This window comes from Coregonus clupeaformis, chromosome 31 (assembly GCF_020615455.1).
Source record: "Coregonus clupeaformis isolate EN_2021a chromosome 31, ASM2061545v1, whole genome shotgun sequence".
In the NCBI taxonomy this organism is placed as follows: Eukaryota; Metazoa; Chordata; class Actinopteri; order Salmoniformes; family Salmonidae; genus Coregonus; species Coregonus clupeaformis.
This window is the reverse complement of record NC_059222.1, coordinates 2562461-2589778: the sequence shown is the minus strand read 5'-3', so window position 1 is coordinate 2589778 and position 27318 is coordinate 2562461. Positions and strand designations below refer to the sequence as shown.

General features: G+C 42.9%; 1 protein-coding gene across 2 annotated transcripts; it reads right to left on the bottom strand.

The window, feature by feature from the left end:
- Positions 1 to 177: 177 nt before the first annotated feature.
- On the bottom strand, positions 178 to 27318 carry LOC121547179 (ras-related protein Rab-5C-like). Of its 2 annotated transcripts, XM_041858315.2 has the most exons (7): positions 27167 to 27318; positions 22960 to 23054; positions 13877 to 14204; positions 12263 to 12414; positions 11950 to 12072; positions 1716 to 1809; positions 178 to 1108 (listed from the first exon to the last, which is right to left on the bottom strand). In XM_041858315.2, the coding sequence occupies exons 3-7, from the start codon at positions 14040 to 14042 to the stop codon at positions 981 to 983; spliced, it is 663 nt and encodes a 220-aa protein (XP_041714249.1). In that variant the 5' UTR covers positions 14043 to 14204; positions 22960 to 23054; positions 27167 to 27318; the 3' UTR covers positions 178 to 980. The 2 variants fall into 2 exon arrangements, with proteins under 2 accessions (XP_041714249.1, XP_041714248.1); XM_041858314.2 differs by lacking the exon at positions 22960 to 23054.

Sequence of the window (27318 nt, the reverse complement as noted above, 5' to 3'; positions counted from 1 at the left end):
GATTCCACTCCCTTAAAAAAAATATCCTTATTGTCTGTTTTTTTATTCAGGGAAGGTTAAAGCGGTTTCACCATTGATCTCTTTTCCAATGATGTTTTATAATATCAGAATAATTTTTGTTTGATTGGCGGTAAACAAATTATTGTTATACTATTAAAAACGTAATCCCATACACAATTTACATTTTGGCCAAGACAATCTTGCCATCTTCTTTTATTATTTTCAGGTCTTACAATGTATTCTTACATTTATCTTAGATTCAAAAACATGATGCTAAAGATGACTGTATGGTGTACTAGCTGTGAAATGCACACTGCGTTACCGTTACAGTTGAATTTGTATCATGTGTCGGAAACCACATTAGGTGTGTTCTATCAAATCATCCCCCACACGTGCCAGAAGAACAGCGGTAATAATAAACATAGGCTAATAATCATTTATAAAATGGACAGATCTGGAGAAACAGTGTAAGACACATTGTCCCCTTGGAGCATCTTTTCCTGTTTCCAGATGAAGAAGATCAACATAGAAGGAAGAAAATGATTGGATAAAAGAAGAAAAAAAAGATTTTAAAAAAGAATCGCAAAATGCTCCTGCCACCTGGACAAAAAGGCTAATAGCTGATGGTATGATTGATGTCCTTTAAAAAGAGCATTAAGACATAATCCAGTTAGTATTCAAATAAAGTGAGAGGGGGATGATTGAAAGGGCAGTATAGTAGAGGGATTGATTGAGGGTAAAAGAGAGAGGGATAGAGAGTATGTGAGAGGGTCGCATTGATTCCCTCTAGCTTATGGTTTAAAAAAGGGACTCCTTTTGATTCAAGGGGGGGGGGGTAACAGATCAGCTCGGCTGTTAATCTCAGTTTAAGTATGGTCGGTGAGAACGGTTCCCGCGTCATTCCTCTCTATGCCGTGAACCGTTGTCGTCTTGACAATATTCGTGTTCTGGGCTCGCTTGGTCAGTTCATTGGCTATCGGCTAATTGCTCCCGCCACAGCATTGGCCGCTGCGGCCCTGGGGGGCGGGCTCCTGAAGGTCCACTCCAGTCCTGGTCCGGCCCCCTGCCCCGCCTCCACCTTGCGCCTCGTTCTTGGGCAGCTTCTTGGCTATAAGGACAGAGAGAAGAGTGGGCATTAATGCTGCATCCGTGTGGTCCTGGAATTATCCGAGACACGGAACATCCCAAATGGGAAACTAGGAAGGAACAGCTACTGGAATTTCTGTTGTCCAAAACCGTTCATTATGAGCTTCCGAAGTCTAAAATACGGGGGTGGGGAAACTCAGGTAACACCGGGATTTCTAGTCTGGATGTTATGAATTTCCCATTTCAGAGGAGCACTTGAATGCAGCACAAGAATAGCTAAAAACCCTTTAGGTAAAGGTCAAATAATTATATAAAGTGGATTCCTCTCCATCTGGAAAGCCAATACCTAGTAGCTGAAAGCCAATTCCTATACTGTTTGCATTTTATTGGTTGATCTTGACTGTAAGACTAAGTTGTTCTTGACTGTCTGCTAAATAATGGCATCTGCCATTTTGAATTCACCCTATACCGGTCTTTTCAAAGTAGCAAAGATGTAACGGTGGAGGTCTATTCAGACTATTGTGATAAATCCATAGAATTATCATACATATGACTATTGATGATGACTATAGGCCTATCTATAGTGCTTGGAGTAAGTTGGGACTCACTAGGTAGACAGTTGCCCTTACCTATGGCCATGAAGATTTCATTGACATTCATAGCAGTCTTGGCTGAAGTCTCCATGAACAGTAGACTGTTATCATCAGCATAGGCCTGTACTTCCTGTAAAGACAGAGGTCAATTATTACTGAACAAAAACATAAATTCCACATGCAAAAATTTCAAAGGCCCTAATCTATGGATTTCATAGGACTGGGAAAACAGATACCTGCCGATTTTGCAGGTTTTCCTACTTACAAAGCATGTAGAGGTCTGTCATTTTTTATCATAGGTACACTTCAACTGTGAGAGACGGAATCTTTTAAAAAATCCTGAAAATCACATTGTATGATTTTTAAGTAATTAATTTGCATTTTATTGCATGACATAAGTATTTGATCACCTACCAACCAGTAAGAATTCCGTCTCTCACAGACCTGTTAGTTTTTCTTTAAGAAGCCCTCCTGTTCTCCACTCATTACCTGTATTAACTGCACCTGTTTGAACTCGTTACCTGTATAAAAGACACCTGTCCACACACTCAAACAGACTCCAACCTCTCCACAATGGCCAAGACCAGAGAGCTGTGTAAGGACATCAAGGATAAAATTGTAGACCTGCACAAGGCTGGGATGGGCTACAGGACAATAGGCAAGCAGCTTGGTGAGAAGGCAACAACTGTTGGGGCAATTATTAGAAAATGGAAGAAGTTCAAGATGACGGTCAATCACACTCGGTCTGGGGCTCCATGCAAGATCTCACCTCGTGTGGCATCAATGATCATGAGGAAGTTGAGGGATCATCCCAGAACTACACGGCAGGACCTGGTCAATGACCTGAAGAGAGCTGGGACCACAGTCTCAAAGAAAACCATTAGTAACACACTACGCCGTCATGGATTAAAATCCTGAAGCGCACGCAAGGTCCCCCTGCTCAAGCCAGCGCATGTCCAGGCCTGTCTGAAGTTTGCCAATGACCATCTGGATGATCCAGAGGAGGAATGGGAGAAGGTCATGTGGTCTGATGAGACAAAAATAGAGCTTTTTGGTCTAAACTCCACTCGCCGTGTTTGGAGGAAGAAGGATGAGTACAACCCCAAGAACACCATCCCAACCGTGAAGCATGGAGGTGGAAACATCATTATTTGGGGTTGCTTTTCTGCAAAGGGGACAGGACGACTGCACCGTATTGAGGGGAGGATGGATGGGGCCATGTATCTTTGCCAACAACCTCCTTCCCTCCGTAAGAGCATTGAAGATGGGTCGTGGCTGGGTCTTCCAGCATGACAACGACCCGAAACACAAAGCCAGGGCAACTAAGGAGTGGCTCCGTAAGAAGCATCTCAAGGTCCTGCAGTGGCCTAGCCAGTCTCCAGACCTGAACCCAATAGAAAATCTTTGGAGGGAGCTGAAAGTCAGTATTGCCCAGCGACAGCCCCGAAACCTGAAGGATCTGGAGAAGGTCTGTATGGAGGAGTGGGCCAAAATCCCTGCTGTGGTGTGTGCAAACCTGGTCAATACCTACAGGAAACGTATGATCTCTGTAATTGCAAACAAAGGTTTCTGTACCAAATATTAAGTTATGCTTTTCTGATGTATCAAATACTTATGTCATGCAATAAAATGCAAATTAATTACTTAAAAATCATACAATGTGATTTTCTGGATTTTTGTTTTAGATTCCGTCTCTCACAGTTGAAGTGTACCTATGATGGACTGTCGTTTCTCTTTGCTTATTTGAGCTGTTCTTGCCATAATATGGACTTGGTCTTTTACCAAATAGGGCTATCTTCTGTATACCACCCATACCTTGTCACAACACACCTGATTGGCTCAAACGCATTAAGAAGGAAATAAATTCCACAAATTAACTTTTAACAAGGCACACCTGTTAATTGAAATGCATTCCAGATGACTACATTATGAAGCTGGTTGAGAGAATGCCAAGAGTGTGCAAAGCTGTCATCAAGGCAAAAGGTGGCTACTTTGAAGAATCTCAAATATAAAATTTATTTTGATTTGTTTAACCAATCATTCAAATTGTATTCATAAGTGCTATACAGAAACCCAGCCTAAAACCCCAAACAGCAAGCAATGCAGATGTAGAAGCACGTAGTGAACACTTGTTTTGCTTACTACATGATTCCATATGTGTTATTTCATAGTTTTGATGTCTTCACTATTATTCTACAATGTAGAAAATAGTACAAATATATGTAGAAAATAGTACAAATAAAGAAAAACCCTTGAATGAGTAGGTGTGTCCAAACTTTTGACTGGTACTGTACATATGTTGGTCACAGAAAACAAAAACAATGGACCTCACAATGGTCCTCAGGATCTCGTCACGGTATCTCTGTGCATTCAAATTGCCATTGATAAAATGCAATTGTGTTCATTGTCTGTAGCTTATGCCTGCCCATACCATAACTCCACCGCCACCATGGGGCACTCTGTTCATAACATTGACATCAGCAAACCACTCGCCCACACAACGCCATACACGTGGTCTGCGGTTGTGAGGCTGGTTGGACGTACTGCTTAATTATCTAATTTTTTTATTTTATTTTTATTTCACCTTTATTTAACCAGGTAAGCCAGTTGAGAACAGGTTCTCATTTACAACTGCGACCTGGCCAAGATAAAGCAAAGTAGTGCAATGAAAACAACACAGAGTTACATATGGGGTAAAAAAAAAAACATAAAGTCAGAAATACAACAGAAAATATATATACAGTGTGTGCAAATGTAGCAAGTTATGGAGGTAAGGCAATAAATAGGCTATAGTGCAGAATAATTACAATAGCATTAACACTGGAATGCTAGATGTGCAAGAGATTATGTGCAAATAGAGATACTGGGGTGCAAAAGAGCAAAATAAATAACAATATAGGGATGAGGTAGTTGGGTGGGCTAATTTCGGATGGGCTGTGTACAGGTGCAGTGATCGGTAAGGTGCTCTGACAACTGATGCTTAAAGTTATTGAGGGAGATAAGAGTCTCCAGCTTCAGAGATTTTTGCAATTCGTTCCAGTCATTGGCAGCAGAGAACTGGAAGGAATGGCGGCCAAAGGAGGTGTTGGCTTTGGGAATGACCAGTGAGATATACCTGCTGGAGCGCAGACTACGGGTGGGTGCTGCTATGGTGACCAATGAGCTAAGATAAGGCGGGGATTTGCCTAGCAGTGATTTATAGATGGCCTGGAGCCAGTGGGTTTGACCGACGAACATGTAGTGAGGACCAGCCAACAAGAGCGTACAGGTCACAGTGGTGGGTAGTGTATGGGCCTTTGGAGACAAAACGGATGGCACTGTGATAGACTACATCCAATTTGCTGAGTAGAGTGTTGGAGGCTATTTTGTAAATTACATCGCCGAAGTCAAGGATCGGTAGGATAGTCAGTTTTACGAGGGCATGTTTGGCAGCATGAGTGAAGGAGGCTTTATTGCGAAATAGGAAGCCGATTCTAGATTTAACTTTGGATTGGAGATTCTTTATGTGAGTCTGGAAGTTGAGTTTACAGTCTAACCAGACACCTAGGTATTTGTAGTTGTCCACATACTCTAGGTCAGACCCGTCGAGAGTGGTGATTCTAGTCGGGTGGGCGGGTGCCAGCAGCGTTCGATTGAAAAGCATGCATTTAGTTTTACTAGTGTTTAAGAGCAGTTGGAGGCTACTGAAGGATTGTTGTATGGCATTGAAGCTCATTTGGAGGTTTGTTAACACAGTGTCCAATGAAGGGCCAGATGTATACAAAATGGTGTCGTCTGCGTAGAGGTGGATCTGAGAGTCACCAGCAGCAAGAGCGACATCATTGATATACACGGAGAAAAGTGTCGGCCCAAGAATTGAACCCTGTGGCACCCCCATAGAGACTGCCATAGGTCCAGACAACAGGCCCTCCGATTTGACACACTGAACTCTATCTGAGAAGTAGTTGGTGAACCAGGCGAGGCAGTCATTTGAGAAACCAAGGCTATTTAGTCTGCCAATAAGAATGCGGTGGTTGACAGAGTCGAAAGCCTTGGCCAGGTCGATGAAGACGGCTGCACAGTACTGTCTATTATCAATCGCGGTTATAATATCGTTTAGGACCTTGAGCGTGGCTGAGGTGCACCCGTGACCAGCTCGGAAACCGGATTGCATAGCGGAGAAGGTACGGTGGTATTCGAAATGGTCGATGATCTGTTTGTTAACTTGGCTTTCGAATACTTTCGAAAGGCAGGGCAGGATGGATATAGGTCTGTAGCAGTTTGGATCTAGAGTGTCACCCCCTTTGAAGAGGGGGATGACCGCGGCAGCTTTCCAATCTCTGGGGATCTCAGACGTTATGAAAGAGAGGTTGAACAGACTAGTAATAGGGGTAGCGACAATTTCAGCGGCTAGTTTTAGAAAGAAAGGGTCCAGATTGTCTAGCCCAGCTGATTTGTAGGGGTCCAGATTTTGCAGCGCTTTCAAAACATCAGCTGTCTGAATTTGTGTGAAGGAGAAGCGGGGGGGGCATGGGCAAGTTGCAGCAGAGGGTGCAGAGTTGGTGGCCGGGTTAGTGGTAGCCAGATGGAAAGCATGGCCAGCTGTAGCAAAATGCTTGTTGAAATTCTCGATTATTGTAGATTTATCGGTGGTGATAGTGTTTCCTAGCCTCAGTGCAGTGGGCAGCTGGGAGGAAGTGCTCTTATTCTCCATGGACTTTACAGTGTCCCAAAACTTTTTGGAGTTAGTGCTACAGGATGCAAATTTCTGTTTGAAAAAGTTAGCCTTTGCTTTCCTGACTGCTTGTGTATATTGGTTCCTAACTTCCCTGAAAAGTTGCATATCGCGGGGGCTATTTGATGCTAATGCTGTACGCCACAGGATGTTTTTGTGCTGGTCAAGGGCAGTCAAGTCTGAGGAGAACCAGGGGCTATATCGGTTCTTAGTTCTGTATTTTTTGAATGGGGCATGTTTATTTAAGATTGAGAGGAAATTACTTTTAAGGAACAACCAGGCATCCTCTACTGACGGAATGAGATCTATATCCATCCAGGATACCTGGGCCAGGTCAATTAGGAAGGCCTCTCGCTAAAGTGTTTTAGGGAGCGTTTGACAGTGATGAGGGGTGGTCGTTTGACCGCGGACCCGTTACGGACGCAGGCAATAAGGCAGTGATCGCTGAGATCCTGGTTGAAGACAGCTGAGGTGTATTTAGAGGGTATGTTAGTCAGGATGATATCTATGAGGGTACCCATGTTTACGGATTTAGGGTTGTACCTGGTAGGTTCGTTGATAATTTGCGTGAGGTTGAGGGCATCTAGCTTGGATTGTAGGATGGCTGGGGTATTAAGCATATCCCAATTTAGGTCACCAAGCAGTACAAACTCTGAGGATAAATGGGGGCAATCAATTCACATATGGTGTCCAGGGCACAGCTGGGGGCTGAGGGGGGTCTGTAGCAAGCGGCAACAGTGAGAGACTTATTTCTGGAAAGGTGGATTTTTAGAAGTAGAAGCTCAAACTGTTTGGGCACAGACCTGGATAGTATGATAGAGCTCTGCAGGCTATCTCTACAGTAGATTGCAACTCCACCCCCTTTGGCAGTTCTATCTAGACGGAAAATGTTATAGTTGGGGATGGAAATTTCAGAATTTTTGGTGGCCTTCCTGAGCCAGGATTCAGACACTGCTAGAACATCAGGGTTGGCAGAGTGTGCTAACGCAGTGAATAACTCAAACTTAGGAAGTAGACTTCTGATATTTATGTGCAAGAAACCAAGACTTTTGCGATTACAGAAGTCATCAAATGATAGCGCCTGGGGAGTAGGAGTGATACTGAGGGCTGCAGGGCCTGGGTTAGCCTCTACATCACCAGAGGAACAGAGGAGGACTAGAATAAGGATACGGCTAAAGGCTTTAAGAACTGGTCTTCTAGTGCGTTGGGTACATAGAATAAAGGGGGCAGATTTCCGGGTGTTATAGAAAAGATTCAGGGCATTATGTACAGACAAGGATATGGAAGGATATTGTAAAACAATGTTAGAGGTGGCTTATGGTAGAGAAATGAACATTAAATGATCTGGTTACAGCTCTGGTGGACATTCCCGCCGTCACTATGCCAATTGCACGCTCCCTCAAAACTTGAGACATCTGTGGCATTGTGTTGTGTGACAAAACTGCACATTTTAGAGTGGCCTTTTATTGTCTCCTGCACAAGGTGACCTGTGTAATGATCATGCTGTTTAATCAGCTTCTTGATATGCCACACTTGTCAGGTGGATGGATTATCTTGGCAAAGGAGAACTGCTCACCAACAGGGATGCAAACAAATTTATGCACAACATTTGTGAAAAATATTTCTGGGATTTTATATTTCAGCTCATGAAACATGGGACAAACACTTTACATGTTGCGTTTATATTTTTGTTCAGTATATATTATTATCATCACATACAGTGGGGAAAAAAAGTATTTAGTCAGCCACCAATTGTGCAAGTTCTCCCACTTAAAAAGATGAGAGAGGCCTGTAATTTTCATCATAGGTACACGTCAACTATGACAGACAAAATGAGAAAAAAAAATCCTGAAAATCTCATTGTAGGATTTTTAATGAATTTATTTGCAAATTATGGTGGAAAATAAGTATTTGGTCAATAACAAAAGTTTCTCAATACTTTGTTATATACCCTTTGTTGGCAATGACACAGGTCAAACGTTTTCTGTAAGTCTTCACAAGGTTTTCACATACTGTTGCTGGTATTTTGGCCCATTCCTCCATGCAGATCTCCTCTAGAGCAGTGATGTTTTGGGGCTGTCGCTGGGCAACACAGACTTTCAACTCCCTCCAAAGATTTTCTATGGGGTTGAGATCTGGAGACTGGCTAGGCCACTCCAGTACCTTGAAATGCTTCTTACGAAGCCACTCCTTCGTTGCCCGGGCGGTGTGTTTGGGATCATTGTCATGCTGAAAGACCCAGCCACGTTTCATCTTCAATGCCCTTGCTGATGGAAGGAGGTTTTCACTCAAAATCTCACGATACATGGCCCCATTCATTCTTTCCTTTACACGGATCAGTCGTCCTGGTCCCTTTGCAGAAAAACAGCCCCAAAGCATGATGTTTCCACCCCCATGCTTCACAGTAGGTATGGTGTTCTTTGGATGCAACTCAGCATTCTTTGTCCTCCAAACACGATGAGTTGAGTTTTAACCAAAAAGTTCTATTTTGGTTTCATCTGACCATATGACATTCTCCCAATCCTCTTCTGGATCATCCAAATGCACTCTAGCAAACATCAGACGGGCCTGGACATGTACTGGCTTAAGCAGGGGGACACGTCTGGCACTGCAGTATTTGAGTCCCTGCCTGCGTAGTGTGTTACTGATGGTAGGCTTTGTTACTTTGGTCCCAGCTCTCTGCAGGTCATTCACTAGGTCCCCCCGTGTGGTTCTGGGATTTTTGCTCACCGTTCTTGTGATCATTTTGACCCCACGGGGTGAGATCTTGCGTGGAGCCCCAGATCGAGGGAGATTATCAGTGGTCTTGTATGTCTTCCATTTCCTAATAATTGCTCCCACAGTTGATTTCTTCAAACCAAGCTGCTTACCTATTGCAGATTCAGTCTTCCCAGCCTGGTGCAGGTCTACAATTTTGTTTCTGGTGTCCTTTGACAGCTCTTTGGTCTTGGCCATAGTGGAGTGTGACTGTTTGAGGTTGTGAACAGGTGTCTTTTATACTGATAACAAGTTCAAACAGGTGCCATTAATACAGGTAATGAGTGGAGGACAGAGGAGCCTCTTAAAGAAGAAGTTACAGGTGTGTGAGAGACAGAAATCTTGCTTGTTTGTAGGTGACCAAATACTTATTTTCCACCATAATTTGCAAATAAATTCATAAAAAATCCTACAATGTGATTTTCTGGATTTTTTTTCTCAATTTGTCTTTCATAGTTGACGTGTACCTATGATGAAAATTACAGACCTCTCTCATCTTTTTAAGTGGGAGAACTTGCACAATTGGTGGCTGACTAAATACTTTTTTCCCCCACTGTAATTTTGTAGGATTATTCAAGGCTCTACCAGGTTCTTCAACATTAAGGGGGGTATCCCGGACACGGATTAAGTTTAGACCTGGGCTAAAAAGCTATTTCGATGGAGATTCTTCATTAACAATGCTTTTTAGCCCAGGACTAGGCATAATCCAGACCTGCCAACCTTGAAGAATTTTTATGATTACAACTTCAGCGCAGCGACAGCCCTGGTCCCCCATGATGAAGCTTGTGCGACACCCACAATGCTCAAATCATAGGCAAATGCACCTTTTTTTTGCCTAATAATGATGTTGGCAGAAGGCTGCCTCAGCAGGAATGGTAGGCTATAGACTGTTATGGGTACTTGTTTATTGGCTGCTCTTCAGTACCTAACTAGAAATACGTTTAAATGTACAATCAGGGCTCTCCCTAGGATTTTCTGACAAGGTGGTGCTGATGTAGTCCTAATGATGGGTAGGAGGGAGGTCCGGAGGGGGTCAGTAAACTTCCCCCTCAGGAAGTTGGAGCATTTAGCATTTTTGAAAATCCTGTAACTGCCATTTCGTGAAACCTAGAGTCTTAAATGATATCAAACAATGTAGCCAACACAGAAGTCTTGTGTTTGATCCTAAGTGAAATTGGGGTGGTCTCAATGACACTTCCTAGGTTAAATATAGGGTTAATGATTATTGTAATGAATGTGTCTTTATGTGGATAGTCTAGTTAAAGTGTAACCTGGCTTCTTAATTTTGTTTGGGAAGAAAATTCTGAATAATTAAATTACTGGATGCAATGTATTAGTCTAGCTTACTGTAGGCTATTTGGAATATGAAAGAACTGAACTAGACCTATCTGAGCTTGTTTCAGATCTCCATCCCTGACCTAATCCATCAAGTTAAGTCTGACTACTAGGCTACCATTCATTCAACATGCCTTGTTGTTATTGGTGAACTGACTTATCACATCATTAGCAGCCTACTGTTGATATACAGCTATATTAAGAGGACAGATCAATAACTGATTAATTAACATTGGCCTACTAAATCTTTCACAGTCTTTAATAATAGTAACATAACTTTCTGTGAAGGACGGTATTAGCAGAACATAACTTTCTGCCATGTCCGGTTCCATCCACGCCGTAGCAAACTACCTTCGTCGTAATGACGCCTTAGATAAAACGCCGACTAAAACATAACCATCATTATGTGCTTGACTAACACATAACATTTTGGAAAATGTAATTGGCAAACAGTTAGTTCTTCATTTTCCCTACCCTTTTCCCTCACACATCAGTGGTATGAACGGACAAAGTGGAGAGCTGCCATCCAGCTCGAGGGAGGAAAACAGTACATGGGCAGGCCCTGAGCTAGAGATTTTTCCTACTCGCCCAAGCTCTCTGTTTGACTCAGCTCCATCTTCCGACGGTTGAGTCAAAAACTACAATGTGTCAACTAAAATATTATTTTTGCGTATTTTAGGGTAGTGTTTCATACCAACGTACTTTGACACCAAATTACGTGCATGGTACGCAAAAGGCGTGCAGGTTGGCAGGTCTGCATAATCTGTGTCCAGGAAATTGGCCCTAAATGACAATATGTGGACAACAATCTATTTTATTTTTTACATACAAGTAACTGCCAAAATAAAGGAAACACCAACATAAAGTGTCTTAATAGGGCGTAAGGCCACCACGAGCTAGAACAGCTTCAATACACTTTGGAATATATTCTAGACGTATCTGGAACTGTATTGGAGGGATGGGACACCATTCTTCCACAAGAAATTCCATCATTTGGTGTTTTGTTGATGGTGGAAAACACTGTCTCAGGCGCTGCTCCAGAATCTCCCATATGTGTTCAATTGGGTTGAGATCTGGTGACTGAGACGGCCATGGCATAAGGTTTACATCATTTTCATACTCATCAAACATTCAATGACCACTCATGCCCTGTGGATAGGGGCATTGTTATCCTATGGGGGCATAGCCATGGTAGCCAAAATAATGGCATGCCCAAAATTTTTATACAGACCCTAATCATGATGGGATGTTAATTGTTTTATTAAATGTACACTATTGTTGTACCACACCAAATTTAGACCATTTGGGCTATGACACAAGTCAAAGTAAATTGTAATCAACATCTGATATTAATATCATGCTAACTGTTTTGTTATGTGGTCAAACATCAATGAATAATGCATATTAACAGATAACACTTGCCAACACACGTGCACACACACACAGGTTGGGAATTGCTCTCACCTGGAGTTCGACGGCTCTTTTGTTGGCGATGTCGGCCTTGTTCCCGGCCAGAGCGATGACGATGTTGGGGCTGGCTTGTCTCTGCAGCTCCTTCACCCAGTTCTTTGCTCGCGTAAAAGTGTCCTGGTGAAACACGCAAAGGCACAGAATGTATAATTTACATTAAGGTTATGCTAGGGTAAGAGAGCTGAAATAAGCTCATAAGGCATTGAGAAGTGATATTCTTGAAGGATCAAAACTATTGGTTTCACTGGTCTTTCAATTCAATTGGGCGGCCACCCTACACAGTGGTAGATAAAGAGCCTTTACGCACTGTGTTGGTGATGTCGTAGACCACAATGGCCGCTTGGGCTCCCCTGTAGTACATGGGCGCCAGACTGTGGTATCGCTCCTGGCCTGCTGTGTCCCAAATCTCAAACTTGACCGTTGTGTCATCCAGGCAGACAGTCTGTGTGAGGAAGGCAGCTGGAAAAGAGCAAGATGGAGGAAGGGAGGGAAAAAAAAGAAGAGGTAGAGGATATGTCAGTGGAGGAAACAGGGCTGTATTCATGAACGTTTGGAAATGTCTTATATAGAGCTGACATTATTAACAGAGAGGCAATTACATTGCACCCCATTGAGTGTGCCTCAATGCAGGGTTCACAGGTCAATCTCTCCCACTCCATTTAATGTCAACATCTGTTTAGCCATTTCTGTCACTTGAGAACCTATCCAGTGTAGAGACAAAGCTTTCAAAGTTGCAGTTCCTCAATTTGCTCTAGGCAGAGGCCTACCAACTGACTACACACACGCTCGTACACAACCGTTAAAAATGGCACAGACGTTAGAACAGTATCAAAGTGACTTGCATTGATAGTCTACATAGAGACTAAGAGGTGGAACCAAAAATGGATACTACCAACAATAAAAGGTACTTTCTAATATGCTCATAATGTTATGCAAGGCGATTTGAGAAAAATTAAAGTTTGGGTCTCATTTCATTTGTGCTTTTTAACGGAGGCCTTCCAAACAGGTTGTAGGTTTAACTTCCTAACGAGCACAGCACTGCTGCTTCTAAGGATCAGAGCCATGGAGAAAATGCTAATCCCATGTCTGTAGGCTGCAAACATTTACCTGGGCTCTCTGAGAAGTCCACAATCACATGACAGCACAGAGTCCATGGCCTCATTCCAATTCATTGACGTCTTTCCTTCCTACCTCCATTTATTGAGCCTAATCACTGACATGACTGGGTCGGTGAAAGCTATTAAAATCAGTGATTACCACTAGGAGGGAAGGAGAAAGCATTTTTTGAACAGAGCCCTGTCGTGACGTGACTTTCATTAATATGATGACTGTTATTTAAGCTGATCTGAGGCCTTTGATCCTCACCCAGGAGAGTCATGACAGCCCATTTCTCCAGCGGTAAAGAGGTCCCATGAGACATGGCACCCTTTGAATCCTTTAACACTTCTTCCATTGCGGTCATTTCCTGTGCCCTCTATTGTACTCTGTTGACTGGAGCTCACTATTGTACAATAGGCTAATAATAGGCAGAGACTCTGTTCTACAGTGTCAATCCATTTCATTTATTGAGACGTTAATGAAATCCCCAGCGCTGTAGCATCATACGCTACATTGACTTGCTTGGGCATACCTTGTGTTGACTACAAAAGCCACACCAACATGCAATGCCTTTCAGTGACCCCTCTTTCCACTTGTATTAAAAACAACTACCGGTAATCCCCATAGAAAGAAATCAACCTCCATTGTTAACATGCTTTGATTTTAACAGCCATGATATGGTGATGCCATTCTAGCAATGAGAGCTAGTAAAGCCAACTATCACAGATATAAAAAGACCACTTGATGGAATAGGGAAACCTGCAGTGGGTCACAACCAACCACCTGCACAAACAATGTTTTTCAAAAAGACTGAATAACTCACCTCCGATGGTGCTCTCTTGGTACTCCTGAAACTGTCCCTTGACAAACCGCAGCACCAGGCTGGACTTGCCCACCGCCGATTCTCCCAGCAGCACCAGCTTGAACTGGCAGATCTTGTTGCCTGCCGCCGGGCTGTTGGGTCGTGCCGGTGCTCCACGACCTGCCATGGAGCTGTGCAGATGCTATCCTGAATAAAAGGGCCTGGGCTGGGCCACGCCGAGAGGCAGCAGGGGGGGTCTGGAGCAGCAGTGGAATTCCGATACGTGGGGGCAGCTGATTGGAGCCGGGAAACAGTTGAAGTAAAGTGAAGAAGTGCAGCAACTGGGAGGCTGGCGTGGAGAAAAAATATATAAATGATTATTGACAAGAAGTAGTCGCATAAAAAAATACCACAGTTGGTCTGGCTGGAAAGTCCCTGCAGGTATAGATGAAAGTGGAAGTTAGGCTAACCACACTGATCCAGGTGTGAGATCAGTCTTACTATTGGTTTGACATTGGCCGCCTTATCTTCCTGGCATGATAAGAGTGTCAATATTGATAACTCAATGGCTCGGTTTTAGAGGCCCTCCTCTTGGCCGCAGAGACGAAATGTTGCTGTTTTAAAGCGAATTTCCTGCAATTCTACACATTTTGCCATGGCCTATGCCTTGTTCTTATGCTATCGGAGTGACTCAAACATAACAAAATCAACGAGGGCCCCATGCCATGCCATTTTTTGAATTTTGGATTCTTCCTGAATGTCTCGTTTTTATTTTGGTGATTGTTAGTTGTCAAAGGTGATCTTTAAAAAAGATATATTGCACCATTATCTTTTCTACATACTTTATATCTGGTTTTAGTCGTTTAAGTTCACACTAAGTTATCTACCTAACTTAGATGACAAAACACTGCATTCAATTTGTTTTCAGTTTGGATATTGGTTTGATATTCAGAGTTTTCTCGTCAATACCACTTCAACGTAAGGTCCTAGGATGATTAGAGTGATATAACTAGAATCAGATGACGATAGAGAGCAAGGTACAGCCTTTGTTTTCTCCCTTCTGTTCTGTTTTCAAAAAGTGACTATGTTGGTTTCAATGGGGGAACATTATGCACTAAGGGACCATCTTAAAAAGGGCAATCAACAGAACCTGGTGTTTACAGAAAAACTTACTTTTGTCTTAATTAAATGATCTAGAGATCATAAAGCAACTTTTTTTCCTCACAACATTTACATTTAAAAAATGGATTGTGTTTATTTTTCATGGATTCTATGTAAATATACAAGCTCATAAAAAATAAATAGGCCTATGATCTCTCTCACAATATTTGCAACCTACGGTAGCATACTTGCATGACCTACAGAGCCAAAATCCCTAATCCATGATACATTCATTAGAATTCCCATTTTAAAATTCCCTGATTATAAATGAATATTTCCAGTAATAATTATAATTTTTGATGGCTTCCAAACCACAAGTTCCAACAGATCTACAGACAAGTGCTGTGTGTTCCCTGACCTCTATTATCAAGCAAATCACTTTTTCAAAATTCCTCCCCTTTGATATTTTTCCTGTTACAGCTGTGGTTATTCATTTAAATACAGATTAAATGTTCAAGAACTTCAAGTCCAAATTACATATACATCTAAAACCACTCGATGTTAGGTCACTGACCTCTCTCTTCCATAGTACACTCATTAGAAATAAAATTTTTCATTTAACTGATTAACATGCATATTTCCTGTGATAGGTCTAATTTTAAATAGCTCACTGTACATATGAGCTATATATCTACAGACCCGTGTGGTGGGTTCCTTGACCTCTCTTATGAAAGATACACTTTTTATTTGTTCAATATTTCTCCCCTTTGATTTTCTACAAATATTTCTGCAATTACAGCTGTGGTTATTAATTCACGTACAGATCTTAATTTCCTTGGCTTCCAGTCCAAATGACATATTCATCTAAAACCGCTTGATGTTAGGTCACTGACCTCCCTCCTCCATAGTACACCCATTAGAAATGCCATTTGGATTGTTCCACCTCAAAAAGCACAAGAAAGAGGTTGACACCCACCATCTTAGATGGTGGCCTCTGGTACATTCTAATGCTAGATTGTATTTTGAACCAGCAACTATCAGAAAATAACACTGGTCCAATTTTTTCACACTTCTACAGTCTTGGTTTCATTAGCTGTTCAATATGATAACACACAGGAGAAACTACATTTTGACTGCACTGGGCCTTTAAAGAATCCTGTAAGAGTCTGCTGACTTCCACAGGCTTCAAGCTTCCTATTAACAGGCATTTTCTCAGTTAGCTGCAATACAGGTATGATTAAAGAATGGAGAGAATATAATATAATAATATAATAATAATATGCCATTTAGCAGACGCTTTTATCCAAAGCGACTTACAGTCATTTTTTTTGTGTATGGGTGGTCCCGGGGATCGAACCCACTACCTTGGCGTTACAAGCGCCGTGCTCTACCAGCTGAGCTACAGAGGACCACATATCGAGAACATGGGCTTTGCTACACAGAAAGCAGCAGTTGACTACTCCATTGTCAACACTTTGATTAAATCAATATCTTTGAAAAAAACACAAGTATCAATAGCTTTTAAAATAATTCAATCTGTTTTCTTTTATCATACTTTGTACCAGAGTGAGGCTATCGCTCCACATTGTTCCTGCAGTGAGGAGGATTCACAAACGAGATCTTTAGTTCACTTGTCTGGATGCGATACCGTGGACATATAGGCTAACTACGTTATGATTTATGAATGACAAGGATATGAGATCGACTTTATTCAGTTAGTTCCACACCTTTTATAAACTAGTCAAGCTTTCTGTTCGTCAATCAAAGCACAGTAAATAGCCTATCCGCCACCACTCCGTGGCTGCATAGAAAACATGCCAGGGTCCAATGTTCACTTTTTTTCCTCACTGGCCTAGTCAGGCCAGTTGGCCAAAAATCTACTTGCCCGAACAGAATTTCTACTGGCCCAAACATGGTGTAGTTCTTAAACGCAATGGGGTCATGCAGGGCCTATAGGTTGGCATGCATTATCTCTATATTCAGCAATTAATAGGCTACATTTGATTATTATGATATGTATTAAAAAGCTGTGTAATATAATTTAGCAATGCAAATCATTACTCCATTCTTTAGAATTCCATTGTATTAATTGCATCCATTTTTGTTTCTAAAGTATGACATTCTGAGAAGATTTGAAAATAGGACACTGCCGCTTGAAGACAAACGTTCCAACAGAGAGATCGACATGGCTACAGTAATCTAGCCAAAACGAATGCTAGGTGTCTTTTTGTTGCATTCTTTTTGGAAGATTATCAACAGTAGCCAGCATATTGCTAGTATGTTCACTATTGAAAGTTTACTTTAAACACTTTCCCTAAAATAAATAAGTTCAGCAAGTAGATTGATGGGCGCTTATTTTTGCTCTGGACAGCTCGCGTTTATTTCGGAGCCTGCACACGAAATAAAATAAATGAATATGCCAGAAAACAATAGGCTTAGTGGATTTCGACTCATCAACACCACATTAAATGGGACGTTCAAATTCATGCTCTCTCCTTCCGAGTAGAAATGTTACTGCAACCAAAGCGCACACACCCAGGTACTGAGAGGCGGGGCCGACAGCAGACTGTCAAACCAGCAGTGTTTCCCTGTCATTGCTCACTTTATGAAATACAATTTATGAGACTGTCAAGAAGCATTATGACCATCATAATAATATACAGTGCATTCGGAAAGTATTCAGATCCCTTACAGCCTTATTCTAAAATGGATACAAATATATATAATTCTCAATCTACATACAAATGCCCATAATTACAAAGCGAAAACAGGTTTTTAGACATTTTTGCACATTTATATAAAAACCAACAACTGAAATATCACATTTACATAAGTATTCAGACCCTTTACTCAGTACTTTGTTAAAGCACCTTTGGCAGCGATTACAGCCTCAAGTCTTCTTGGGTATGATGCTACAAGCTCGGCACAACTGTACCCCCCCCCCCAAAAAAAAATAATAATAATAGTAAAGTGGTTATCCCACTGGCTATTAGGTGAATGCACCAATTTGGAAGTCGCTCTGGATAAGAGCGTCTGCTAAATGACGTAAATGTAAATGTATTTGGGGAGTTTCTCCCATTCTTCTCTGCGGATCCTCTCAAGCTCTGTCAGGTTGGATGGGGAGCGTCGCTGCACAGCTATTTTCAGGTCTCTACAGAGATGTTAGATCGGGTTCAAGTCTGGGCTCTGGCTGGGCCACTCAAGGACATTCAGAGGCTTGTCCAAAAGCCACTCCTGCGTTGTCTTGGCTGTGTGCTTAGTGTCGTTGTCCTGTTGAAAGGTGAACCTTCGCCCCCAGTCTGAGGTCCTGAGCGCTCTGCAGCAGATTTTCATCAAGGATCTCTCTGTACTTTGCTCCATTCATCTTTCCCTCGATCCTGACCAGGCTCCCAGTCCCTGCCGCTGAAAAACATGCACAGAAAAACAGGTTTCCTCCAGACATGACGCTTGGCATTCACGCCAAAGACTTCAATCTTGGTTTCCTCAGACCAGACATTCTTGTTTCTCATGGTCTGAGTCCTTTAGGTGCCTTTTGGCAAACTCCAAGCAGGCTGTCATGTGCCTTTTACTGAGGAGTGGCTTCCGTCTGGCTCCTCTGCCATTAAGGCCTGATTGGTGGAGTGCTGCAGTGATGGTTGTCCTTCTGGAAGGTTCTCCCATCTCCACAGAGGAACTCTGGAACTCTGGTTTTTATTTTTAATAAATTTGCTAACATTTCTAAAAACCTGTTTTCGCTTTGTCATTATGGGGTACTGTGTGTTGACTGATGAGAAGAAAAAAAAAACTATCTAATACATTTTTTGATAAGGCTGTAACAAAATGTGGAAAAAGTCAAGGGGTCTGAATACTTTCCGAATGCACTGTAAGCCAGATATGCCTATCACATACATGCTCTTATATCAGTCATCAGTCTTGTCCTGCTCCTGAAATCTGCTCCTGCATTCATCCCAGTCAACAGCAACAGAGCATTGGGGTAGGTGCATCAATGTGTGCGCAATTACAATGATAATTTAATATGGTCAATTTAAAAATATATATTTAACAAACATACTGTTGACACGTAGGCTATGGTGTACTGGAATGTTTTGTCTTGTGTGGTAGGTTCTGTTGGTTTTGACACTTATGTAGGTGTCATAACCAGCAATACAATAACTACTGTGGTAGTTTTGTTTTGTTCTTTTACATTTACATCAGTTAGCGACTTACAAATTGGTGTATTCAACTTATGATAGCCAGTGGGACAACCACTTTTTTTGGGGGGGAGAAGGATTACTTTATACTATTCCAGGTATTCCTTAAAGACGTAGGGTTTCAAGTGTCTCCGGAAGGTGGTCAGTGACTCCGCTGTCCTGGCGTCGTGGGGGAGCTTGTTCCACCATTGGGGTGCCAGAGCAGCGAATAGCTTTGACTGGGCTGAGCGGGAACTGTGCTTCCGTAGAGGTAGGGGAGCTAGCAGGCCAGAGGTGGATGAACGTAGTGCCCTCGTTTGGCTGTAGGGTCTGATCAGAGCCTGAAGGTAAGGAGGTGCCGTTCCCCTCACAGCTCCGTAGGCAAGCACTATGGTCTTGTAGTAGATGCGAGCCTCAACTGGAAGCCAGTGGAGTGTGCGGAGGAGCGGGGTGACATGAGAGAACTTGGGAAGGTTGAACACCAGACGGGGTACAGCGTTCTGGCTAAGTTGTAGGGGTTTAATGGCACAGGCAGGGAGCCCAGCCAACAGCGAGTTGCAGTAATCCAGATGGGAGATGACAAGTGCCTGGATTAGGACCTGTGCCGCTTTCTGTGTAAGGTAGGGTCGTACTCTGCGAATGTTGTAGAGCATGAACCTGCAGGATCGGGTCACCGCTTTGATGTTAGCGGAGAACGACAGGGTGTTGTCCAGGGTCACGCCAAGGTTCTTTGCACTCTGGGAGGAGGACACAATGGAGTTGTCAACCGCGATGGCGAGATCATGGAGCGGGCAGTCCTTCCCCGGGAGGAAGAGCAGCTCCGTCTTGCCGAGGTTCAACTTCAGGTGGTGATCCGACATCCACACTGATATGTCTGCCAGACATGCAGAGATGCGATTCGCCACCTGGTTATCAGAAGGGGGAAAGGAGAAAATTAATTGTGTGTCGTCTGCGTAGCAATGATAGGAGAGACCATGTGAGGATATGATAGAGCCAAGTGACTTGGTGTATAGAGAGAATAGGAGAGGGCCTAGAACTGAGCCCTGGGGGACACCAGTGGTGAGCACGTGGTGCGGAGACAGATTATCGCCACACCACCTGGTAGGAGCGACCTGTCAGGTAGGACGCAATCCAAGAGTGAGCAGCGCCGGAGATGCCCAACTCGGAGAGGGTGGAGAGGAGGATCTGATGGTTCACAGTATCAAAGGCAGCGGATAGGTCTAGAAGGATAAGAGCAGGAGGAGAGAGCTTTAGCAGTGCGGAGAGCTTTGACACAGAGAAGAGCAGTCTCAGTTGAATGACCAGTCTTGAAAGCTGACTGGTTTGGATCAAGAAGGTCATTCTGAGAGAGATAGCAGGAGAGTTGGCTAGAGACTGCACGCTCAAGAGTTTTGGAGAGAAAAGAAAGAAGGGATACTGGTCTGTAGTTGTTGACATCGGAGGGATCGAGTGTAGGTTTTTTGAGGAGGGGTGCAACTCTCGCTCTCTTGAAGACCGAAGGGACATGGCCAGCGGTCAAGGATGAGTTGATGAGCGAGGTGAGGTAAGGGAGAAGTTCTCTGGAAATGGTCTGGAGAAGAGAGGAGGGGATAGGGTCAAGCGGGCAGGTTGTTGGGCGGCCGGCCATCACAAGTCGCAAGATTTCATCTGGAGAGAGGGGAGAAAGAAGTCAAAGCATAGGGTAGGGCAGTGTGAGCAGGACCAGCGGTGTCATTTGACTTAAATGAGGATCGGATGTCGTTAACCTTATTTTCAAAATGGTTGACGAAGTCATCCACAGAGAGAGAGGAGGGAGGGGGAGGAGGAGGAAGATTCAGCAGGGAGGAGGTGGCAAAGAGCTTCCTAGGGTTAGAGGCAGAGGCTTGAAATTTAGAGTGGTAGAAAGTGGCTTTAGCAGCGGAAACAGAGGGAGTGAAAAGATGACAGGTCCGCAGGGAGTCTAGTTTTCCTCCAATTCCACTCGGCTGCCCGGAGCCCTCTTCTGTGAGCTCGCAATGAGTCGTCAAGCCACGGAGCAGGAGGGGAGGACCGAGCCGGCCGGGAGGATAGGGGACATAGAGAGTCAAAAGATGCAGAAAGGGAGGAGAGGAGGGTTGAGGAGGCAGAATCAGGAGATCGGAGGGAGAAGAATTTAGCAGAGGGAAGAGATGATAGGATGGAAGAGGAGAGAGTAGCGGGAGAGAGAGAGCGAAGGTTGCGACGGCACATTACCATCTGAGTAGGGGCAGAGTGAGTAGTGTTGGAGGAGAGCGAAAGAGAAAAGGATACAAAGTAGTGGTCGGAGACTTGGAGGGGAGTTGCAGTGAGATTAGTAGAAGAACAGCATCTAGTAAAGATGAGGTCAAGCGTATTGCCTGCCTTGTGAATAGGGGGGGACGGTGAGAGGGTGAGGTCAAAAGAGGAAAGGAGTGGAAAGAAGGAGGCAGAGAGAAAAGAGTCAAAGGCAGACGTAGGGAGGTTAAAGTCACCCAGAACTGTGAGGAGTGAGCCATCCTCAGGAAAGGAACTTATCAAGGCGTCAAGCTCATTGATGAACTCTCGAAGTGAACCTGGAGGGCGATAAATGACAAGGATGTTAAGCTTGAATGGGCTAGTGACTGTGACAGCATGGAATTCAAATGAGGAGATAGACAGATGGGTCAGGGGAAAATGAGAGAATGTCCACTTGGGAGAGATGAGGATTCCTGTGCCACCGCCGCGCTGACCAGATGCTCTCAGGGTTTGCGAGAACACATGGTCAGACGAGGAAAGAGCAGTAGCAGTGTTTTCTGTGGTAATCCATGTTTCCGTCAGCACCAAGAAGTCAAGGGACTGGAGGGTAGCATAGGCTGAGATGAACTTTGCCTTGTTGACCGCAGAACGGCAGTTCCAGAGGCTGCCGGAGACCTGGAACTCCACGTGGGTCGTGCGCGCATGGACCACCAGATTAGAGTGGCAGCAGTTAGGTGCTATAACCAGCCATAAATGTCACGATCGGTCTAAATATATGTGTCATGACAGTGTTATGACCATATTATAACCGGTTATGACAAATTATGGCAGCGGTTATGACATATGACATGGTTATGACCGTATCATTATATGTTATGACGCTGGGTGTCAAGTAAAGTGTTACCGTTAATCCTTTGGAGCACAATTTGTGGAAAAAAGGTATGTTTTTCATTATACCTATAAAAAAATATATCAGCAGATATAGCGGTAATTGGTGACTTTTGCAGGGTTCGTACAGACAGTGGCCAGTCAAATTCAAGGACTTAAGTACTTTTTTAAGCACTAATATTTATTTTCAAGGACCATCAATTTGTATTAGTTCCTATTATGCAATTGTTTTTAATTGCCACCGGATGGCAGTATATGACCACAACCTCAAAAAAACGACTAACATACTAATTATCACTACCTTACAAGTTCAACTTAATAATACGTGTTTCACTACTTGTTTACTACATACATGAGTGGTAAGTCAGTACTGATGTTGACTGATTTCCTTATATGAACTGTAGCTCAGTAATAGCTTTTAAATTGTTGCGTTCATATTTTTGTTCAGTGTACATGGTTATAATATTAAATTGTCTTCATATTAAGATGTTCTTTATATTTCACTAAATGTTATGTCCCACAGGCTGTCCCAACACATAATGACATGAAAGTGAATTCTAACAGTGTAAAAGGCCCTTAGTTGACTCTAAAATGTTGTATTCTATACTCATTTGAAGAGAAACAAGTTATTGTGTTTAATAAGATTAAAGAATCTCTCAGGGGACCCTATTTCAAATGTTAGGCGAGACCACATGGGTCCCCGACCCCAAGTTTGGGAACCATTGTACTACTAACCTCTCTCCCTGCTTGCTTCAATACTTCCTCTCTCTGTATATCTCCTTTGCCTCCTTCATTGCAGCCTGACTCACCACTGTCTGTCTCACTACTCTCTGTAAAGAAAAGGTATTTTGTTATGAGAACTTATTGTTTATGTAGCCCATCCTGCTGAGGACAGGCTCCATTCAACATTAGCTTCTAACTTCATCCTTCTAGCCAGCTAGTTATAGCTAGCTACCTGGCTAACAGCCAGAGCTACCTAGACATCTGACTGAAATATCAGCTACTATTCACCAGTTGTACACACATTCTCTGAGAGTCTGGGGGTTTTTGTTTAGGGGATGTCTTGACACAGCAGGAGTCGAGGAATGTAAAAAAATAAAAAGGGCTGGGCTGAGGTAGTTCGTTTCACCTCTCGGCCTATGTTGTGGGCAGAGTTTCCCGTTGGACAGAGTGGTGAATGAATGCGCTGCTAACAAGGCAAATCCGGGGGAGCAGAAAACATAACGAGCATACATGTATCATTCATGATTCCACTCATCCACAGAGGTAGGCGCGATTGGAACTCAGATCAAGAAGCCTTCAGAGCGTTGATCAACGCAACAAGTGGGTAAACGATCATTAACTAAATAAAAAGGTGAGTAAACGCTATTTCACAACAACAAAAAAGTGTAAACGGCGTTTACCCTCCACTACACAGCCCTGGTAGGGTCTGGCAAAACCCATTCATAAACATCAATATCCTGGCTGGCAGGGTTGAATCTACATTTGCCCGGCATTTTAGCTATTGATGTGATGTTTGGCGGCGCCTAATCAGTCAGTTCTGTACCTGCCTGGATGAGTGGCAGTGTGGGTGGAATGAGCTAGCTCGCCTGGCTACCAGAGGGTGAAACACGTGAGGAAATAAAACTCTGTAGTTTTCCTGGAAATGTATTTGCAAGACCAATACATTTTTCTAATATTTTTCATATTTCATTGTCTGTTCTCCTCTGAATTTTACTCAAGTACTTTTCAAGTACCAAGTTGAGAGAATGTCAGATTTTCAAGGTATTCCAGTACTTGAATTTCAGAGTGACAAATTCAAGTACTTTAAGCCCCTCAAGCACCTTGTGCAAACCCTGCTTTTGCCTCCCTAAAATCGGTATCAGTAGGACTCAAAAATCCCATATCGGTCGGCTTTAGTACACTGAACAAAAATATGAACGTAACATGCAACAATTGTAAAGATTTTACAGTGTAACTCAGTTGGTAGAGCATGGCGCTTGCAATGCCAGGGTTGTGGGTTAATTTCCCACGGGGGGCCAGTATGAAAAATGTATGCACTCACTAACTCTAAGTCGCTCTGGATAAGAGCGTCTGCTAAATGACTAAAATGTAAAATATAAGGAAACCAGTCAATTTAAATAAATAAATTAGGCTATGGATTTCACGACTGGGAATACAGATATGCATTTGATGGTCAGATACCTTAAAAAATGGTAGGGGCGTGGATCAGAAAACCAGTCAGTATCTGGTGTGACCACCATTTGCCTCATGTAGCGTGAACACATCTGCTTCGCATAGAGTTCATCAGGCTGTGCGAAGTTGCTGGATATTGGCGGGAACTGGAATGCTCTGTCGTACACTTTGATCCAGATCAACCCAAACATGCTCAATTGGTGACATGTCTGGTGAGTATGCAGGCCATGGAAGAACTGGGAAATGTTCAGCTTCCAGGAATTGTGTACAGGGGCCGTGCATTATCTTGTTGAAACATGAGGGGATGGCGTCGGTTGAATGGCACGACTATGAGCCTCAGGATCTCGTCACGTATCTCTGTGCATTCAAATTGCCATCAATAAAATGCAATTGTGATCATTATCTGTAGCTTATGCCTGCCCATACCATAACCACCATGGGGCACTCTGTTCACAATATTGACATCAGTAAACCGCTCGTCCACACGACGCCATACGGGATTAATCCGTGAAGAGCACACTTCTACAGCGGGCCAGTGGCCATCGAAGGTGAGTATTTGCCCACTGAAGTCTGTTACGACGCCGAACTGCAGTCAGGTCAAGACCCTGGTGAGGACGAAAAGCACACAGATGAGCATCCCTGAGACGGTTCTGACAGTTTGCACAGAAATTCTTCGGTTGTGCAAACCCACAGTTTCAGCAGCTGTCCGGGTGGCTGGTCTCAGATGATCCCGCAGGTGAAGAAGCCGGATGTGGAGGTCCTTGGCTTGCGTGGTTACATGTGGCCTGCGGTTGGGTTGTGAGGGCGGTTGCCAAATTCTCTAAAACAGCTTATGGTAGAGAAATTAATGTTCAGTCCTCTGGCAACAGCTCTGGTGGACATTCCTGCAGTCAGCATGCCAATTGAAAACTTGAGACATCTGTGGCATTGTGTTGTGTGACAAAACTGCACATTTTAGAGTGGCCTATTATTGTCCCCAGCACAAGGTGAACCTGTGTAGTGACATCTCAAGGATGATCAAAGGAAATTGGATGCACCTGAGCTCAATTTGGACTGTCATAGCAAAGGGGTGTCAATACTTATGTAAATGAGATATTTCTGTAATTAAACTTCAATACATTTTCTAAAACTTCTAAAAACATGTTTTCACTTTGTCATTATCGGGTATTGTGTTTAGATGTATGAGAAAAAATATATCAATTTAATCAATTTTGAATTCAGGCTGTAACAAAATGTGGAATAAGTCAAGGGGTATGAATACTTTCTGAAGACACTGTTTTTTCAGCGGTAGACTGGCTCTGGCAGATAAAACAGCCAAATACTCCATCTAAACGTGAATCGATTCTCAATTGCGATATGGTTTTAGAAACATAAAGCCCTTTACTTTCATATCACATCAAAATAATTTCTCAAATGCAAAATATACACTTACTGTACACTGTTTTAACCGGTTTTATCACAGTTGCTGGTAGCGCATTCAGATTTCTATCACCTAAATGCACGAGACGCATGCATACTTGCCAAGCTCGTGCACATGTTTCCATGGTTATGTGCATGCTTATCTCCCTCACTAACTTTAAGCATCAGTTGTCAGAGCACCTTACCGATCACTGCACCTGTACACAGCCCATCTGAAATTAGCCCACCCAACTACCTCATCCCTATATTGTTATTTATTTAGCTCTTTTGCACCCCAGTATCTCTATTTGCACATAATCTCTTGCACATCTAGCATTCCAGTGTTAAAACTAGTTGTAATTATTTTGCACTATAGCCTATTTAATGCCTTACCTCCATAACTTGCTACATTTGCACACACTGTATATATATTTTCTGTTGTATTTTTTGACTTTATGTTTTTTTACCCCATATGTAACTCTGTGTTGTTGTTTTTATCGCACTGCTTTGCTTTATCTTGGCCAGGTCGCAGTTGTAAATGAGAAGTTGTTCTCAACTGGCTTACCTGGTTAAATAAAGGTAAAAAAAAAAATATATATGCTTCAGGTGATAGAAATCTGAACGCATTACCAGCGCTTTGTAAAGTTGATGCAATTATCCTTTCCTGTGGATATACTGTCTCACATTCCTACCGCCAAAAGGACCAACCGCATAGACCATTGGTAAAGTACGTTCAAATATAATTTTATTCAACATTCTGGCTTGTAGAGGTAATGAGAGGTACGTTTCCTGATTCAAATGCTAATTTCTGCTCGAAGTAGAATTATATGCAAATCAACCTCGGATTTCCAGGCAAGCCTTCATCCAATGACTCTTGTGTAATGGAATGGAACTGAGAGTCGTGATCAAGGGATAGGCTAATCCTCCTGAATGGAAATGCAAAAACATTTGTGCCAATCACCAGTATTGCACTTTTACGACGGTCCCTAAACCACCCAAGCGCCAGAAAACAGCATATTGCCTCATGATCTGTTAAGGAAATAGTTCGACTCTCGGTAAAACATTTAATTACTTTTTTTTTTTTTTTAAGCGTGTAACGTCGTTACCGTTCTGTTCTCTACCGTCATCTGATTCTGGATAATTCACAAGCGAACTCCCAATATCGAAAGTAAAAACACATTTGCTGTGGTCAAAAACAACAAGTGGGAATGCATTAATAGGTAACGTTAACTTACGTTGGCTAGCAGCAATGGCTGGTGCATTTTAGTATAGCATTTCTATCCATCTAGCTAGCTAGCTGACTGACGTAGCTAGCTCAAGGTACACAATTAACAACTATTATTTAGAGGGGGATTGTGTTGTTTCTTACCTATTTGGATTGCAGTCGTAGTTATATACTCAAATATGCCTATGCCCAAGATTTTCAACGGATTGTTTTTGCTGTTTGGTTCACTTTTCAGTTAAGCAAATCACTCTATCCCGTACTTCCGCGTTGTCTAACCGAACATCCGGGTTACACCC